The sequence below is a fragment of the Polistes dominula genome, unplaced genomic scaffold (assembly GCF_049000335.1).
Source record: "Polistes dominula isolate Pdom_NZ unplaced genomic scaffold, Pdom_raw_medaka contig_82, whole genome shotgun sequence".
Classification (NCBI taxonomy): Eukaryota; Metazoa; Arthropoda; class Insecta; order Hymenoptera; family Vespidae; genus Polistes; species Polistes dominula.
The window spans coordinates 6045036-6062827 of record NW_028301046.1 but is presented as its reverse complement, the minus strand read 5'-3'; the positions used below and the strand labels follow the sequence as shown (position 1 = coordinate 6062827).

Below are 17792 nucleotides of genomic sequence, written 5' to 3'. Positions count from 1 at the left end.
TAATCGTTTGTACTCCTGTCCTCGATTAAAACAACAACAACGATAAAAAAATATAAGAAGCCAAAAAACCAGAAAAGAAAAGAAATTTCGATATTCGATATGTAAATAGTATTATGTATGTAAAATAAAATTAAAAAAAAAAAAAGAGAATTATTATTACGAAATAGAAGAAATAGAATAGATTGATTGATCGTTTGAAACTCGACGGTAAATAATTGGCCGAAGAAAGCAATCCCTCAAATAAGAAGGAATCGTGGAAGAATGGTAGGCCGATTACGGGACTAAAGTGGATTCGAATCGTTCGATATTGTTAAGCTAATTATTCTGTTGGGCGTTTTACGAAGGTACGAAGCGATTGAACGTTTCGATCGTTTGTTCATTCGTTCGTTCATTCGTCCTTCCGTTCGTTTCTTCGTGGGTAGTACGCCTTCATCGTTGACACACTAGAGTTTAATTATAGGAATCGTTATTTCCAATCAAACCATTGCAAAAAGAGAGAGAGAGAGAGAGAGAGAGAGAGAGAGAAAACTTGAAAGGCTTTTTACGTCCATAACAATTATTTCCACTAATATAGACGAATTTTATATTTGGAGAGAAAGAAAGGAAAGATAGGGGGGGAGGGGCTCTAGAAGTCTAGAAGGAAAAAAAAATCGTTTTCAATTGATTGCTTTTAAAAAAGATCGATATTATATGTTATTATTATTACTTTCTTTCATATTTTAATTATTTGATTTATTTATTATACGCTTAATCGATCGTCATATTTATTTAATTAAATATCGTAAATAATTATTATTGGATTCTTTTTAAATTATTGTAAGATGCCGAAAAATTATAAACTTGTGTTATATTAAAAATAGATTATTCCCTTTTAATTTTTATTCCTATTTAATTTTATTTTCTGTGTATATATGTCCCCATAATTATAAAAGTGGTCTAAGTCATATATCTCTTGTTTCGAGATATTTAAAGATTTATACTTAAACACTATATGAATTCTGTACAATATTAAAATAACAAACATTATCTAACGATTCATTTTTGATAATATCGTGAAAATAACATTGAATTTATTTAGTTTATAATAATGTAGTGCGTAATAACTGATAAACTCATTTTTTATTAATTTTGACTTAGATCACTTTCATAATTATGGGCACATATATGTTTATCTTTCATCGATTATTTATAATAAAAGGTTTTATAAATTTTAAATAGGAATCGGTTATTTAAAAATACTACAAAAGAAAAGAAAAAAAAGAAATAATAGTCAATAGCATTCAAGCAAACGTCGATCGAGCAGTTAATGGGATTTCCATATGGAAATTGTCTGATTTCCACTCGATGTCGATGATGGATGGATGATACATACATACGTAGTAGGAATATATCGGACTAGCTTGCAGGATGGTCAAATTTTCGTTGGTATCGTAGTATTCATTTCGTTATAAGCAACGGTTTAGTCGTCAAGAGGAAAGAAGAGGGGTAGAGGTAGGAATTCGTAAATCGATTTTCTCGTCTCGTCTAGTTTCGAGGACCAGCTGATAACTGAATGATGCTCGTTCATGAGAGAGAAAGAAAGAGAGAGATAGAGAGAAACTGAAGCATTCCATTATAAAACTCATCGTCAGGAGGAAAAAAAATACAAAAAATTCATTTCAACTGTTACAGGTGTAAACGAAAAACATTTCGAGTTTCGAACAAGAGATAACGAACGATTTCAAGATATTTTGTTCGTGGTTTATCATTAATTAATTGTTTTTATTTTCTCTTTTTTTTTAATTTAAAACAAACACACTACCATAATTGTTGGTGATAGCAACGTAGGAAAACACGTTACGTTCAATGTAGACCATTGAAAAGCAGCACCTTTCTCTCTTAAATCTAGCGTATGATTCGTGTTCTCAAACTGAATGATTCAGTTTACGTCGGAGATCTTCCAAGGCAAGATCGTATCGTGTTATAAAATCTCTTTTTGTAATCTTCAAATTTCATTGTTTATTTTTCTTCTTTTTTTAGTTTATTAACAAAAATGTTTCCGAATGTACTCGTTTCTCTTCTATGTCGTGTGATATCTATCAATAGAGGTAATTCATTATAATCTATGGGGTTTTACAAGTATATTATATTCACGGTTTATATGAATCGTTCTTGTGTGTGCGTGTGTGTGTGCAATTGACTTCACTCATGAATGACCACATGTTTTGTTATATTATATCAATTCTTTGCACGATGCAGAATAAATACAATCACTAATTTCATTAGGATATAAATAAAATATGTAATTATTCATTATTTTTCTAACTGTTAAATAATTATAATAAATATATTACACACGTGGATAAATGAGCGTAATAGTTAGTTAGTAGTCTCTCTCGTTAATTAATACCTCGAGTTATTCTCGTATACTGTTTTTTTCGTAGATCATTAAAATAATTTAACTAAACGAGTATCATATATATTACGTATGGCGAATAAAATAAAAATTAAACTGTGAACGTAACATCATGAGAAATATTATGAAAAGAGATCACTGTGCCGACGATGAACGCGTAAATAGATTATAGTCTCGAATATAAAATAATGTAACTTTCAATCAGATATTCTATAAAGCAAGAGTGTATGTCAGGAAAGTTAATAGAAAAAAAAAAAAAATACTATAGACTCTTTTTCTCGGAACATGATTTATTTTTTTTTTTCTAAGTAGATCAACTTCTCTAATCTCAATTTAGTGTTTATTTTTTTCTAAGAAATTTTACTAACCTATTCTATAAGAAAAAGTAAGAAAAAAATCATATGGAAAAAAAATCATTCGGCTTTCGAATGCTTTGTTGAAAAATACGAAAGGAACAAAAAATTATTTACTTTTTAATTTCATACCACGTAGGAATCTGTCGTTAATTTAAAATTATTATTTTAATGCAGGACTTGCATTTACGAAGAATAGAATTGCATTAATAATTTCTTCTTTATTTTTTCATAATTGCAACAAATACATCACGAATCATTTGCATTCATTTCTCATTTGTATTAACTTTTGTATAAACTTTTTATTTCGTTGTTTTATTCGAAGGTAAAAATCCATTGGCGTGATATCTGGGGATCTTACAGAGCCAAAGAATTGTTCCTCTTTGACCTATTCATCAAAAAGGGTAAAGGTCATTTAACCATAACCGTACTGGTACCGCATAATCTTTTGAACAAGCATTCAATAATAAGATAACAAGATTCATAAATGTTGACGAAACAATAACGAAATATCTTTTATCAATTTGGGTTGCAATTCACTTAATAGGAAGTCTAAAACAGACTGTAATTTGTGTTCTTATGCAATGTCAACGAGACACCTGTCCGTAATCATACTTATGTTATAACTTTTTAATTAAGCATTAAAGATCCCATATTGTTCTTATTTTTACTTATATTATATATTAATAATATTTCGTGAAAAAAACTCAGATAATAAATATATATATATTGAATGTTATTTAATCTCCAAATTTCACTTTCTCTTTTCTTTTATTATTAACGGTAATCACAATTAGGTTAAATTTTACAAGAAATCGTAGAAATCATAAAATGTCTCGTAATATTTCATAGCTTTGACCATTTCTACATTTCGTTAATAACCGGAAAAAGTTAGGCGATCGTAACAATTTCTAAGAAGTTTGTCCTAATCATTGATTTTATAATAATATTTAACCATTAGTTAAAAAAAAGGTTCCATTTTTCACGCTTTTTTTTATTTTTGATATTTCGGTGGATAACCGTATATACTGTAATTTTGTGATATACTTATATTTAGAATAATTGTTCAAATACCGTCATAATTATCATTTAGTTCATGCTATAGTGTTATTAGGTCGACTTTCATCCGATCTTTCACATTTGTAGCTCGCATTTGTAGCTCACTTGGTTTAAATCGACATGCAACGTCATGCTTCGAATAACTTGAGGAATTTAATATAAGTGGAAAGTAAATTCACGAGTAAGATTAATTGATTGACTCTTATCGATGACGACGGCTAACATAAGACTAAGACAATGACGATGACGAAGACGATTACGATGATAGAAAAACATGTGACAATTAGATTGACTATGATGATTATTATGTATTTCTCATCGAAGGATTCTTGCTTGTGATATCGCAAAATGAGAAAGAAAAAAGAGAAAAGATAAGCTAACAGGGGGGGGGGGAGTTAGAGATAGGGGGGAAGGGGTGTTTGCGATCGGTACTGGCGTGGGTGCACGCGACATCACGTGACCACTGTCAGGTTCAATGACGAAGACCACGTGGAATAACCACGGCCGAGTGGCGCCGTTCTAATGACGTTCCCTTACTCTTATCTTGTTTTCTTTTGATTATTATTATTTTTCTTCTCTTTTTTTGTTTGTTTTATTTTTTTATTTATTCTCCACAGATACCGGTATTCTGTACACGATGCTCTTTCCAACTGGCACCTGTCCTCTGTGCTGTCCGATCGATCTCGATCGAGATGTCGAGTATCTACTATTCACTAGGTAACTTTGTTTTACGTTTACGTATATATATGTATATACGTAATAATAATATAATATATATATAGCTTTTTTCTATTTTATTAGATCATTTTATTATCTATATAATATTATATATATTATATTATATGATATTTATACGGTCCTTTTTTTCATTTTATTCGATAATTTTATTTTGTAGTTTCATAGATGTAATAAATGTATTAGTTATATACATATATATACATATAACACATAACTCGACGTTATGTTATCGTGTCACGTTAAAGGACGGCAATACGTTCGATACTAGTCAACCTGCACACCACACACGTTTATTTACTGTGTCGAGTAAAGTCGAGTGAGTTTTGCGTCTATCTCATAATTCCCATTGCGAATTTAAATTCATCGTCTCCTATGTCTCCTGAGTCCTTTCATTTACGTTCAAAGATCGTACTCTCGATGAAATTTCTATCTTGGGAACGACGTTTTCATTCGCATAGGAGTAAACCTTTCAAATTTAACATTACATTTCTATCTCAGTATATTTCTGCATGTTTAAGCGTAATGTTGGTAATAAATTAGAAATTTGGAACGTCAGTTCGATTTTACCCTTTGAATTACGTAAAGGGATATATTGCTTTGCTCGCGGTTTCCTACCACTCCCGATAATTAAAATACTTTTTGGAAATTAGCTTTAAACGAAATTCAAACGATCACTATCTTCTTTCTCTTTATATATTTCAAAGACATAATCCTCGAGTGGGCAATGTGTTGAGTGTATTGAATCCACAATCCTTACAAAGGAGTAACTTTGATAAAAGGAATCCTACAATCGTTTACATTCACGGATACAGCGAGAGTGCATCAGGCGAAAGTGCCAATGCCGTTAGAGATGGTATGACTTTTTAAAATTTTATTTAGAAATTAATTAGTAATTAAATATTTCATATCTAATTATAGATAAATTATAATATAATTTATCTAATTATTAAAGTCAATGTTATTTTGTATCTTCGTGTGTTACAAAATAAATATTTTTTTTTTTATAATTTAATTTACGAATTAGAAAATACCTCAAAGTTTGGAAATATAGTTGTAGGTGCATAGGAGAATGTGTATGATATAGTATATGTGCAATAGTTGAGGTACGAGAAACAAGAAGGTCTAGCGAGGACAGCCAAGTGGCTGTCATTTGAATACTTCATTTCTTTGAAAGTCATAAAGGATTTGGCCCAGTTAGTCGTAGCAAAAGAGTCGATGGTGAAACTTGGCTTGGTCCATTAGTAACTGGTAGAAGAGTAGTTAGAAGAGTGAGAACGGTACTGTTGTTTAAGCTGCTTTTCGTGGAATCTCTCGTCTAGAAAAAGGGGGAGAATGACGAATGGTAGCCCGAAAAAGTTTGGCACGATTTTGGTTAACCGTAACATACGATCGGACAAGACAACTAAGTCATCCTGACGTTTGTAAATTTGTTTGTTGTATTTCATGTTATTTTTCTTTCTTAAGTTTATCTGAAACGTGCCGATTACAACGTCATTTTGGTCAATTGGGTCAGACTGTCGACGTTACCGTGGTATCACACGGCCGTGGAAAATACGAGATTAGTCGGTGCCCATGTGGCACGTATGATCAGTTGGTTGGACGCACAGAAAGCTGTTTCGCTATCAAATATTCATGTTATTGGATTCAGTTTGGGTGCCGAGATAGCTGGATTCATGGGCAAAGCTTTGGCCCCACGTTTGGTAGGTAAACATACTTGAAATAAATAATCTATCAAACTGGGAATAGTTTAGATGCTATTGTTAATCTCATGGGTTTTAAAGGAAAATTACTATAGAAAATCGATAGATCGATCGATCAATCGATCTCTTTACGAAAAAGTCTGAGATTCGATTTATATGCAAATAAGCTTTGACACTTTGGTAATTCATAGTCTCTGATAAAACATGTGTTTCTTTTTTTCTGTTGCTCGCTCATAGGTTGGTAGGATAACTGGACTGGACGCGGCTTATCCGTTGTATATGAACACTGGAAGAGAAGGTCACTTGACGGCTAGCGATGCAGCTTTTGTCGATGTTATTCATACCGACGGTGGAATCTTTGGTTTCCCAAATCCTCTAGGTCATGCAGATTTTTATCCGAACGGTGGTAAACCACCACAACCTGGATGCAGTCTTGAAAGTATATTTCGTCGCGGTATAATGCTGCTTATCAGGGAAAAAAGTAAATAATATTAATTAAATTGAACTTTAAACAAAATTCAACGTTTTTACCCTCCTCCAATTGAACATAATACATATACTCGCGAATTTATTATTTTCTCTTGATATATTTTTTTAGTTACCTGCGGCCATTACCGAGCGTGGATGTTGTATGTCGAATCTGTTAAAAATCCCTTAGGATTTCCGGCCAGTCGTTGCCCAAGATGGAGACCGGAAATCCAAGTTAACTGCAGATGGACTCCGGATGCTTTAATGGGATTTGCTATAGATACCAAAACTAGAGGAAAGTATTACCTAAGGACTAACGGACGATCGCCCTTTGCTCGAAATGCTACGGGATATAATTTTTAATATGATATTTATTTATTTTACGAGAGACGATTTTTTTTTTTTAGTTCAAGTTTTTCGTCGTCATCGTCGTCGTCATTATTTGATCTCAACATATTTTATGTACAAGTCTAACATTAAGTTATATTTTTTCTAGAACTTAGATTTAATGTTCGATGTTCGCAACCCTGACGCAACCCTAACGTGAAGGTAGATAGATTTTACGTGCTAGATAAATATCGTCGTACTTTAGAAGATTTCGATGAACATAATATTCTCGAATAATAGTTAAGCAATTCGAGTAAAGCGTATGAAAATTATTGAACTCAGCCATGCTCGAGAAAGTGTAAGAACGAACAAGAAAAGAGCTTTGTTCTGGCACCATACTCGATATGAATAAATTAAGTGAATCTCTCTTTCTATTTCTCTCTCTCTCTCTTTATGCGAATGAGTTAAAAGGTAAAGATGAGAGAGAGAGAAAACGTAGGTAGATGGGTGCTTTCAAAGCTCGAGAAATTTACCAAAGAAACGTGCTTTATAGTTTGGGGCTAGAAATAATTATTATCCTAGCAACAATGGCAAGTATACATTCAGGGTACTAAGTCTTTCGTGAAAACGATTTATGTTATGCACATACATGCTAACATACACACGTATATATAAATACATAAATATATGTATACATGTATATACATACATGTACAAGTTGAGAAAAAGCTGTGAGAGGTTGAAATTTACCGAGTCGGAAAGCACGTGGAAAAAAATTCAAGGTAGTAAGTAGTACTTTTAAAGTAGTATTAGTAATAGCAGTTGTTACTATAGTAGTGGTAATAATGGTTATAGTAGAAGTAGAAAAAAAGTAATCGAGCGTGAGAGAACGCCGTAAAGATGTCGCGTGAGAACAATCTTTTGATTCAGATGTTGATAAAGCTGTTGTGATATTTATTTACTCTTAAAATGCAAATAAATAAGACTTAGAGATATACGTAGAAATAATTGTATTTAAGTAGAATCACAAGGAGAAACCAATGAAGAGAAATACTCTATTTATTTATTTATTTGTTCCTTAGATTTAGAAAAAAAAATATCAAATTATATAATCTCTCAAATTCGTTAGAAATTAAATACGTAAATAGATTGAATGTTATAAGTATTCGATGATTTATAAATGTATGAAAAAAAAGAGAGATAGATGAGAATAAAAAGGGATCGACAGAAAGAAGAGAAAGAGAAAGGGAATTAGTGTGTCATCGAAGGAAATAACGTGCAATTTTCGTCCTATTTCCGTCCGATGCGGGCTCTCCTCCATTCTCGAAATATGGAAATCCCAAGGACGAGCTCTTTATTATTCCGTCTCTTAGGTTGATCGATATAGTGGAATCCAAGGAATTATTGGTAAGTAAAAAATGAGCCTGGGTTATAGAGAGAGAAAACACACCCACACATTCACATACAGAGATCTCGAACACATAGAAAGAGAAAGAGACAAGAATTGTAAGAGGAAGCGTTGAAAATTTCTAAAGCATAAATTCGGAATCACGGTTAGGAGGACAATCGTAATGGAAATGGAAGAAGAAAAAGCATAGCTGGATTGTTTCCAGGCTATTTTATTATACGTTCCTATGTTTTTTTTGCTTTTATTTTGCGACGAGTCTCGCAAGATATCAGAAAAATTTTCTTAACCTCGAAATTTCATCTTCATATTCTTCTTCTTTTTATTTTTATTTTTTTCTTCTTCTTTAGCAACGATGAAATGTTTACACAGTTTAAAATAATCTTTTCTTTTTTCATAGAAATATGGAAAAGTACGTGAATTTTTTGAAATATTATCTTTTTTATTTGATGGTATGTGTGTATGTGTATATATGTGTAATCTATCCATGTACATTTTTTTCTTTTACATTTCTTTTGTTCTATTCGAATATTACACCAAATATTTTCTAATCCATAAGGCTATTCAAGATAGATGGAAAATATATCTTTAAAACAATGGATACCCCTCTCTCTGTTCTTCTCCCTCTTTTTCTCTTTTTTTTTTATATCTTCTATATCTAACATTCCCTTTTTTCCATATATCACAGAGTTTCTCTTTTTACTCTCCAAAAAAAAAAGAAAAGAAAGCAAACTGAACGATGCAGAGAAATACTGACTGAGCGAGTGAGGTACGACGCCACCGGTGTTTTCCATTTCTCTGAGAGAGAAAAATCCTTGCATTGTTCTTTTCTTTTTCCTCTTCGGAAAGAAAAATGTATCAAAAAGACGAACGTTTACACTCTTTCTACGTGGTTTTCTTCGTGATTTTTCTCTACTTTTCTGTATGTATACATATATATGTGTATGTGTGTGTGTGTTTCTTATCTATATTGTATTTCTCTTGTATTTCTAAAGAAAATGTTAGTATTGTGTATTAGACGAAAAAAAAAAGAAAAATTCTTGAATAAACCTGATAGAAAATTCATTATATTTTTCTATACACGTCGAACCTTCGAAAAATTTATCAAACATTGTGATACAATAAATTTAATAATTTATTATTTAATTTATAGAGATAAAAATGATAAAAAGAATTTTCATGAAAATTGTCGTAGGAGAAGATAAGAAATCTTTCGTTTTAATGATTTTTTATTTTTTATTTTTTCTAAAGAAAAAAAAGAAAGATCATTTTTATTATCTACGCAAAATCCTTAGGCACACAACAAGCTTTCCTTTTTTCTTTTTTTTTTGTATTCTTTCATTTTTCTTGATATTCTTTATCTCTTTTATTTCCCTTTTTTCTTTCTCTTCTTTTCTGATCTACTTAAAAAGGGTCACCGTATATGATGAACAAAACGAAGAAGGTTTTGCTTAATCAGCTCTCCTCTTCCACCCTAACCACCATCCTCTTCAATTCTTCTACACCTCGGCATCCTCGAAGGAGGAACTTTTCAATAAGTTTCCTTTTCTTGTTGTAGTTTTTAAAGATTCAAGAGAAAAATGAATATAACGAGAGAACAAACAAAAAAGTATAAAAAAAGATCGAAAAATAATACGATAAAAAGAAAATTTCTATACTTTTTCGTATCTCGACGAACACCCAAAATCATAATCTATAAAGTTTGCGTTAATAATATCCAGAGAAGAAAAGAAAAAGAAAAAGAAAAAAAAGAAGGGAAGGTAGAAAAAAAATTGAATAAAAAAAGTCGACGAAGTTAAGTAAAACGAGAAGAAGTAGTCTAAAAATTAACGGAATCGCTGCAACGTTACCTGGGTTATACCCTACCGGGAAAAACGTAATTTTAGGATCAATATCATGCTTTATGCAACGGGCAAACATTCATAGCTATCATCCTGACAACAGTTACGAATATACCGGAAGTAAAAAACAAAAATTCGGTTTTGGAAATTAACAGGTTTCATTTAGTCAGAAATTAAGATTGAATTTTATTTGATTTATCAGATTAGATTAACCAAAGTTTATATTTCTTTTTTCATTTTATTTTTCATCGTAAATGGCTCGATATATATATTCGAATAGTTAGCTTCGTGAAATGCATCCTTCGAGAACGCGTATATAAATCTAAATAGACAAGTATACATATACTTATGTAAGACGTTGGAAAAGTTCGTAGTTGTCGGTCAGTCAACCTGATACGACGTTTAAAAAATTCAACACCGACACGTCGATAACGATCGACGACCTATGCCCAGGGTTATAGATGACCCTAGTCTTGAAAGACAACCCTCGTTCAGCAAAAAAAAACCTTATATCAGTCTTCGCTTTGCCACTATCCTCATCTTTCTTCTTTTTTTCTTCTCTTTTTCATTAATAAGAAAACAAAAAGAAAACAACTTCAATCCTTTTATTTCTTTCATCGTACTTATTCAATTTTATTTTTAAATATTAAATAAAGATTTTTTACGAAAGTATCTCTTTTCGTTTTAACCGATGAAAAAATTATATTGTCCTGCTTATTTTCGTTTTCCTGTCACGTTTCTTTTCGTGCTTGTGTGTTATGTTTCTTCAATGTTAACGATTCCCCATGGGGATCTCTAGGAACACTGTTACCACCGATATTTTCCCCCTTACGTCTACGAGGCTACTCGCAGTATGCACTCGGTGCAATGACTTTCGAACACGCGAGTAAAATTATTACCACGGGATAACGTTAATAGACCTTTCGCGATATAAATTGAACTTACATGACCTCTTCCTTACGTTTAAATTGTTTCTTTTTATTTTTATTTTTTTTAGCTAATAAATGTTTATTAATTTTTTCCCGGTATCGTACATACGTTTACTTAATTATTCCGTTTAGTTTTATTTGAAATTCAATGAAAATAATACAAACAATACTCGCGAATACTTTGAACGACTTTTTGGTTATTTCGTTATTTAAGATTAAATTTTTCTTAGGTATCGTTTAAAAAGAAAAAGAAAATGGTATAATATTGGATAAAATGTAGAAAAAGTGTAATTCTGTCGTATTTCTTCTCAAATTAATTAGAAAAAACATGCAGAAAAGATCGTTTTCGAATTTTCATAACAAAATGGATTGCGAAGAAAATAATGACTTTTTCAAGCAATTATAGTTTTTTAATTGATATCTGTATTATTATAATGTATTATACATAAAAAATGTCCAAGTAAAAATAGTCCATCTGAATTATTATGACATCTAATTATCTTTCATAAAGACAACACCGAGACAGGTTAATTTTATTTTTCAATGCAGTACAATTTATTTGCATATCATTTGAAAGGGTCTTTTAATTTTCCTTACAATGATGCAATTTATTTTTAATATGAATAAATAATTTCAAAGAAAGTATTACATTTAGAAGTTTCAAATAAGATAAAATATAAATTCAATCGTGAAAAGAACTTGGAAATTCGTTAAATATTGAAAATGTGTACACGCTGATTTTTATGCAAATTTAATTTAGAAATTATTCATTTATAAATATAAAAATGATAACAACAATTTGTGTGTCCCTGGAAAACAAAATAAAACTGTCAGAAGAACGTTGATGATTTTTATTTTCTTGCATAGAATACGCCAAACAACGTTTGATTGGAAAATCCTCAGACACCTTATATGGTATATCCGGTATAATAAATGTAGTTAGGGATACGTATATCAAATGAGTACCCTTGCAACCGTACGATAAAATAACACGCAGGGCTGAACTCCTATACTCTATCGAATGGTACCTTCAACGATAACGATTAGCAACACCACCACCCCACATCACCCCTCATACTACAACAAACTACCACTTCCATCATCGTAAAACTTTTGCATGTGAACATGAGAATGTGTGGTTTGAGTTTTAACCCGAACCAATAAGGCGCGGCTATCTTTTAAGGAAAGTCTATCGTTTCTAGGAAACACGATAATATTAGAAATCAAAGCTACTTGTATAATTCTCCATGAAAATAATTCTCTCATCGTAATATATTCGATATACTTCGTATTTGCATGCCAATGATTTTCTAAATAAAAAAGTAAATATATATTATTTATTCAAATGAAAAGCAAACGAATCTTCTGATAAAAACGGAAAATAATTCAGGATTCATTTTGATAATTACTTGGAAACTATAAACACGCGGCATTTTTATTGATACACAAATCTTTTTAATCGCATAAAATTAATGAACGTTTACGATTTACTTTGACCTTGCCTCTCAGCAATACTATATTTTTAGATGTTTTTCCATAATGATATTATATATATACAGTGTAGGTGTATAATAGCTATTCTAATATATGTAGAGTGCATTAGAGTATTAAAATAATTATTATTTAATCCAAAGAAATGTCTATTGTTGTCTAAAAGCTTAGAGTATATGATCTATGTACCTTCCTCTACGAAATTCACCTTCAGATTAGCACGTTGTCCTCTATCAAAATTCTTTTATTAAATGTTATTTATATGACTTTTCGAACGATGAGCATGTGTGAAACGGTAATGCTATTCCTAATAAAAAGAATGTTCTTATTTTGAAAGTCATATAAATAATATTTAATAAAAGAATTTTGATAAAAGACAACGTGCCAGTCTGAAGGTGAATTTCGAGGAAGACGGTACTCCGATCATATATTTGATGTTTTCAAGTAACAATACACATTCCTTTCGATTAATTAACAATTATTTTAATATTCTAATGCACACTTGTTATATTAGAATAGTTATTATACACAAGTTATATACGGGGTGTTAAAAAAACTGTTCACAATATTTCTAATGTTACTAATACATTTTCGATGTTTACAGAAGTTTTTCACGTGTTCACTTTCCATTTCTTCACACACTTGACATCTTCTTTTTACAAAGTCGCGAACTTCTTTGAAAATTGTACATTTCTTTCGCTGACATTTTCAGGATACTTTGTAACTGTGTAATATCTACAATCGTCGATCCACAACCGACTATTTCTTAATAAAATCTACTATCGGTACTTGAATAAGAACATTTAAAACGCGTTTTAAAAACACTAAAGTTTATATCGCATGCAATGGAAACAAGTAAGTCAATTATAATACTAGCAAACAAAATTGCTTATAACTCAAAAATGGTTGACTTTCCCACATGTGTTTTCTAAAACTTTTTTGCTCACAATCAATACAGTGTATTTTATATACTATATTATTATTGAATGTTATTTTTCGAACACCTTGTATATCGATTGAAATGAAAAATGAAAAAAAAACATATAGAAAAAAAGCTATTAGAAATGTTTCATTATACAATAGTTTTCTCATTGAACGTTAATTTGCAACGAACGAACGGACCCAAAAGAATCCCCGATGTCTGCCCAACCACTCTCGAATCGCAGAACTCTTATCAAGAATTCGATCCGAGTGCATCGAACTCGGAAACCACAGAAATAGAAAACGAACTACGAAATGTCCATTCCCTCTACACAACTGTATAACCTCTTATCGATCGTTCTTTGTTCTCCCTTTTGCGCGGAAGTTACGATTGCGATTTTGTTCTCGAAGTCAACGCTTTTCTCTCTCAAAAGCTTTTTCTTTAAATCTTTCGGAAAAAGTTAGTAACATCGGATATCCATAATATAATTTTCTTTGTTAGTATGTTAAATAATTATTTATTCGAGAAAATAAATGTTAGATAAATGATTATTAACTAATAAAATATATAAGTAAAATTCTACTAGGGTAATATTGAACTCGGTAATACCGAACGGGAAAAGACCACTAGGTAGACCGAGACGTAGATGGGAGGATAATATTAGAAGGGACCTAAAAGAAATAGGATACGAAGACCGCGAATGGAAGGATCGCGCTCAGGGACGGAACAATGGCGGGATTTGGTATTTGCGGCAATGAACTTTCGAGTTTCTAACGCCAATTAATAATAATAATATAAGTAAAATATTTTAATAAATCAATAGCAAAGAAAAACAAGAATGCTAAAAATTTAATTCAAAAAGACACCTTAGATCTTTGAAGAAGTTCCATCTAAATTGTAATAAATTGAAAAAAAATATAAATATAAAAAGAAGTTGCGATAATCATCGAATTGAATTTTGCAACTTAATATAAATAGTATATAAGTGTAAAAAGAATAAGAAGAAAAAAAATCGTTTAATATTTGTAAATACTGTCTAAATTTTCGTCAAAAATGAAATGATAAAATAAAAAACAAAGAATATAAAATAACGAATACGTTCATTGATCAAATACTGCGTATGACACGTACTCGTATACGTGGTGTATATATATACATATATCAAATATACATTTTAAAAGGCCATGGAACTCGGCAATGACGTTTCTTTCAAAGCTGACGCGTTAGGATTTCTGACGTCACATCATTATTTTCAGAGAATACCATTCTCTAACATATGCTGCAACCTCACACAACCCTTTACGTACAACATCCTGAATTCTTATACGTACGTGTAAATATATCTGTGCGTTTATGTATGATATGCATATGTGTGTGTGTGTGTGTGTGTATGAGTGGGTGGTTGAATCTATGTGAGGGGTAACGCCTGAGGCATTAACGCCTCATTAATGTTTCTCGCAAATGACGCGATTCTCTGTCACGTGCCACCACTCGTCATTTTTCACTAGCCTTGTTTTTTTATTCTTATTATCATTTTTATCTTCTCAACGAATCCGACGTAGAACGCACTTTTTTTTCTCTCTTTTTCTCTTTTGTTGTTGTTGTTGATTTTTTTTCTTTTAACTTTCTTTCAGAAACCATGATTTTTTCTTCTTTGAACGTTCCAGCATTATTAACACGTCGACTGTTGAAGTAATCTAGCATAACAGATCGATATATTTATCTAATATCTTTCATAACTTTTTTTTTTAGACATGAGATACTAGAAAATTTATTTCTTATCTTTTTTATTTTTTTTTTTCAATAAATCTTATTAGATATATTTTGTTAAGAATTTTGTTAAATATAATCTGTTCTATTGGAAAAATAATCGTGTCACTTTACTACAATATTTAACGTACATTAATTATTCGTCTTTATCTAATATCTTATCTTACTAGGTAATCAAAAGTATTAGTTTTGTAAAGGATATGAAAAAAAATATCTTAAAAACGTTTCAAATTGAGTAATTATTCATCGGATTTGATTTCTATCTAAAAACCAAGGCTTCACAAAACTTTTCCACTCAACGATACTTTTTAAACCGAGTAAATATTTTCATAAAATTTTCCATTTACTTTTGTTAAGAAATTTCTCTATTACCTCTTATACGAGGCCGTAAATTATACTTCGAGAAACCCTGATCTAGGTAAAATATATAGAACTATGAACCTCTCACAAATCTCTGTTTGCCACTTCGATTAAAATAATAGTCGTAGAATTGTAATAAACTCCCTGGTGCAAGCAAGCTTTTAAAGTCCAAATCAAAGTCAAACAATTTTAAAAACAATACTTTAAAGTAGACATCGAAGTTTCTGGAATTATGCCGAGTTTCGAGGAGATTTTTCCAAAGAAACAAGGTAAAGAGAGGAGTAATAGAGAAGAATCGAAGATGTAAAAACATTGAAAAATGGTAGTAGAATATAACAGAGAGAAGTAATATGTCTGTAAGTGTGTCTATATGTATGTGTATGAGAGAGAGAGAGAGAGAGAGAGAGAGAGAGAAAGAGAAAGAAAGAAAGAGAAAGAAAGAAAGAATGAACATGCAATTTCGAATTTACTCGAAATTACTGTTCCTAGAGATCTCCTATCCTACAGGAATATAATTGTCCTTTTTGTTTCATTCCCTTTTTATTTCTTTTTTCTTTTTTTTTTGTTTCCTTTTATTCCTTTCATTTTGTACCACGGATCGGAGGAGTTCTCATCGAGAAGACAATGGTGACACGAATCCATTGAAATAAATCTACCATCGAGGGATGCTGAAGTTGAAACGATGTTTTTCCCTTAACGTAAATGTATGCAAATGCGTTTATACGTGCCTTATTAGGGAAACCCCACACATTATTTTTTCCTTTTTATATAGCAACACTTGCTCAGAGTATCACGATAAGGGGGAAAAAGGAAATTTCAATAAACGACTCTTCTTCAAGACGACGTTATGTGTCGCGTGATAGTATCAAGAAAGTATAGTAACTGGTTGTCCCGTTTTCAAGATGTTCTGTTACTTTGCGAACTAGTCACAACAAAATAAAAATGTATTACTCATTTTTCTCGTGACATTATTTTTCTATCGATTAGATATATTTATTTACGAATAAATAAATGTTTTATATTTTTTTAGATACAATAAAACAATAAATTATTGAGTAGAAAATGTCGATTAAAATTTAAGACGAATTAGAAACCTACCGATATTTCATATACGGGTGATTCTCAGATAACTGTGATTTTTTATGTCTAGTACTTTATTTATCATTCAACATATTTTTTTTTTATCAAAAAATTATAAAATTCCTAAATTTGATAGTATTCTACCGTCGACAATGACTATTGAAGCATAAGTAGTCATGGATCATAAATAACTTACAGAAATACACCGAAAATGTCAGTATCGTGGTATGTCCGATTCTCGTTTCTCAAACTTAATGTATAAATTTCTATAAAGATTTGCTTAATAATTTAAAGTTTAACTTTTATAACTAAAATCTAATATATATTCCATCAAATTATGCTGCAATTATACCAAAATATTGATTGGCAGAAAAGAATAATTGTCATTGATTTATGTCCTAAAATTTTATTGAATTTTTAAATTTAAAATATTTGCCACCTAAACGCCATCTTCCATTCAGTTTCGTTCGCTCTCTTTGGCGGTATTTTAAAGAAGGACTATTTGTGTATAGTTTACAGCTGTATGTTTATTTATTGCCCTGATATTTTGACAGAAATAATTTGTTTTGTTTTGAAAAAGGTAAGTCATAAAATTACATGTCAGTACCATGATATTGAAATTTACACATATTAATACAATATTTAGATTAACTATTCAGAATATATATTTAATTTTACGTCATTTTAATTATGTACAAAAAATAAGGTTAGATTAATTATAAATTCAAATGTCAGTACCGTGGATGTCAGTACCATGGTAAAAATAACAAATAATTTTCAAATTCATATTTCCTTAATGTTTTAATTTATTATTATCTTCAGTTGTTCTAGTTTTATGAAAAATGGCTCTAATACTCCGAATAAGACTTAAAAATATACCTGGGCTCCAAAACTTGTGTAATAATAAACCATTTACAATAAGTAAAAAACGTGTATTGATACAGAAGAAAAAAA

The 17792-nt window shown here is 30.6% G+C and overlaps 2 protein-coding genes across 2 annotated transcripts in view; one reads left to right on the top strand and one right to left on the bottom strand.

Annotated features, from left to right (window-relative positions):
* Positions 1 to 17792, bottom strand: part of LOC107074672 (uncharacterized) — a 44828-nt gene that overhangs the window by 14604 nt on the left and 12432 nt on the right.
* On the top strand, positions 1268 to 9461 carry LOC107074673 (endothelial lipase). Its single transcript, XM_015336331.2, has 6 exons — positions 1268 to 2087; positions 4425 to 4524; positions 5250 to 5398; positions 6010 to 6245; positions 6483 to 6726; positions 6844 to 9461. Exons 1-6 carry the CDS (start codon positions 2033 to 2035, stop codon positions 7074 to 7076), a joined length of 1017 nt encoding a protein of 338 aa, XP_015191817.1. The 5' UTR covers positions 1268 to 2032; the 3' UTR covers positions 7077 to 9461.

What these genes read in the sequence shown, in the direction of transcription:
- LOC107074673 (XM_015336331.2), top strand. Translation starts at nt 2,033, where the DNA reads ATGTTTCCGAATGTACTCGTTTCTCTTCTATGTCGTGTGATATCTATC. An exon ending in GAGTATCTACTATTCACTAG is followed by an intron (nt 4,525 to 5,249) that starts GTAACTTTGTTT and finishes TATATTTCAAAG; the next exon opens with ACATAATCCTCGAGTGGGCA. An exon ending in TGCCAATGCCGTTAGAGATG is followed by an intron (nt 5,399 to 6,009) that starts GTATGACTTTTT and finishes TTCTTTCTTAAG; the next exon opens with TTTATCTGAAACGTGCCGAT.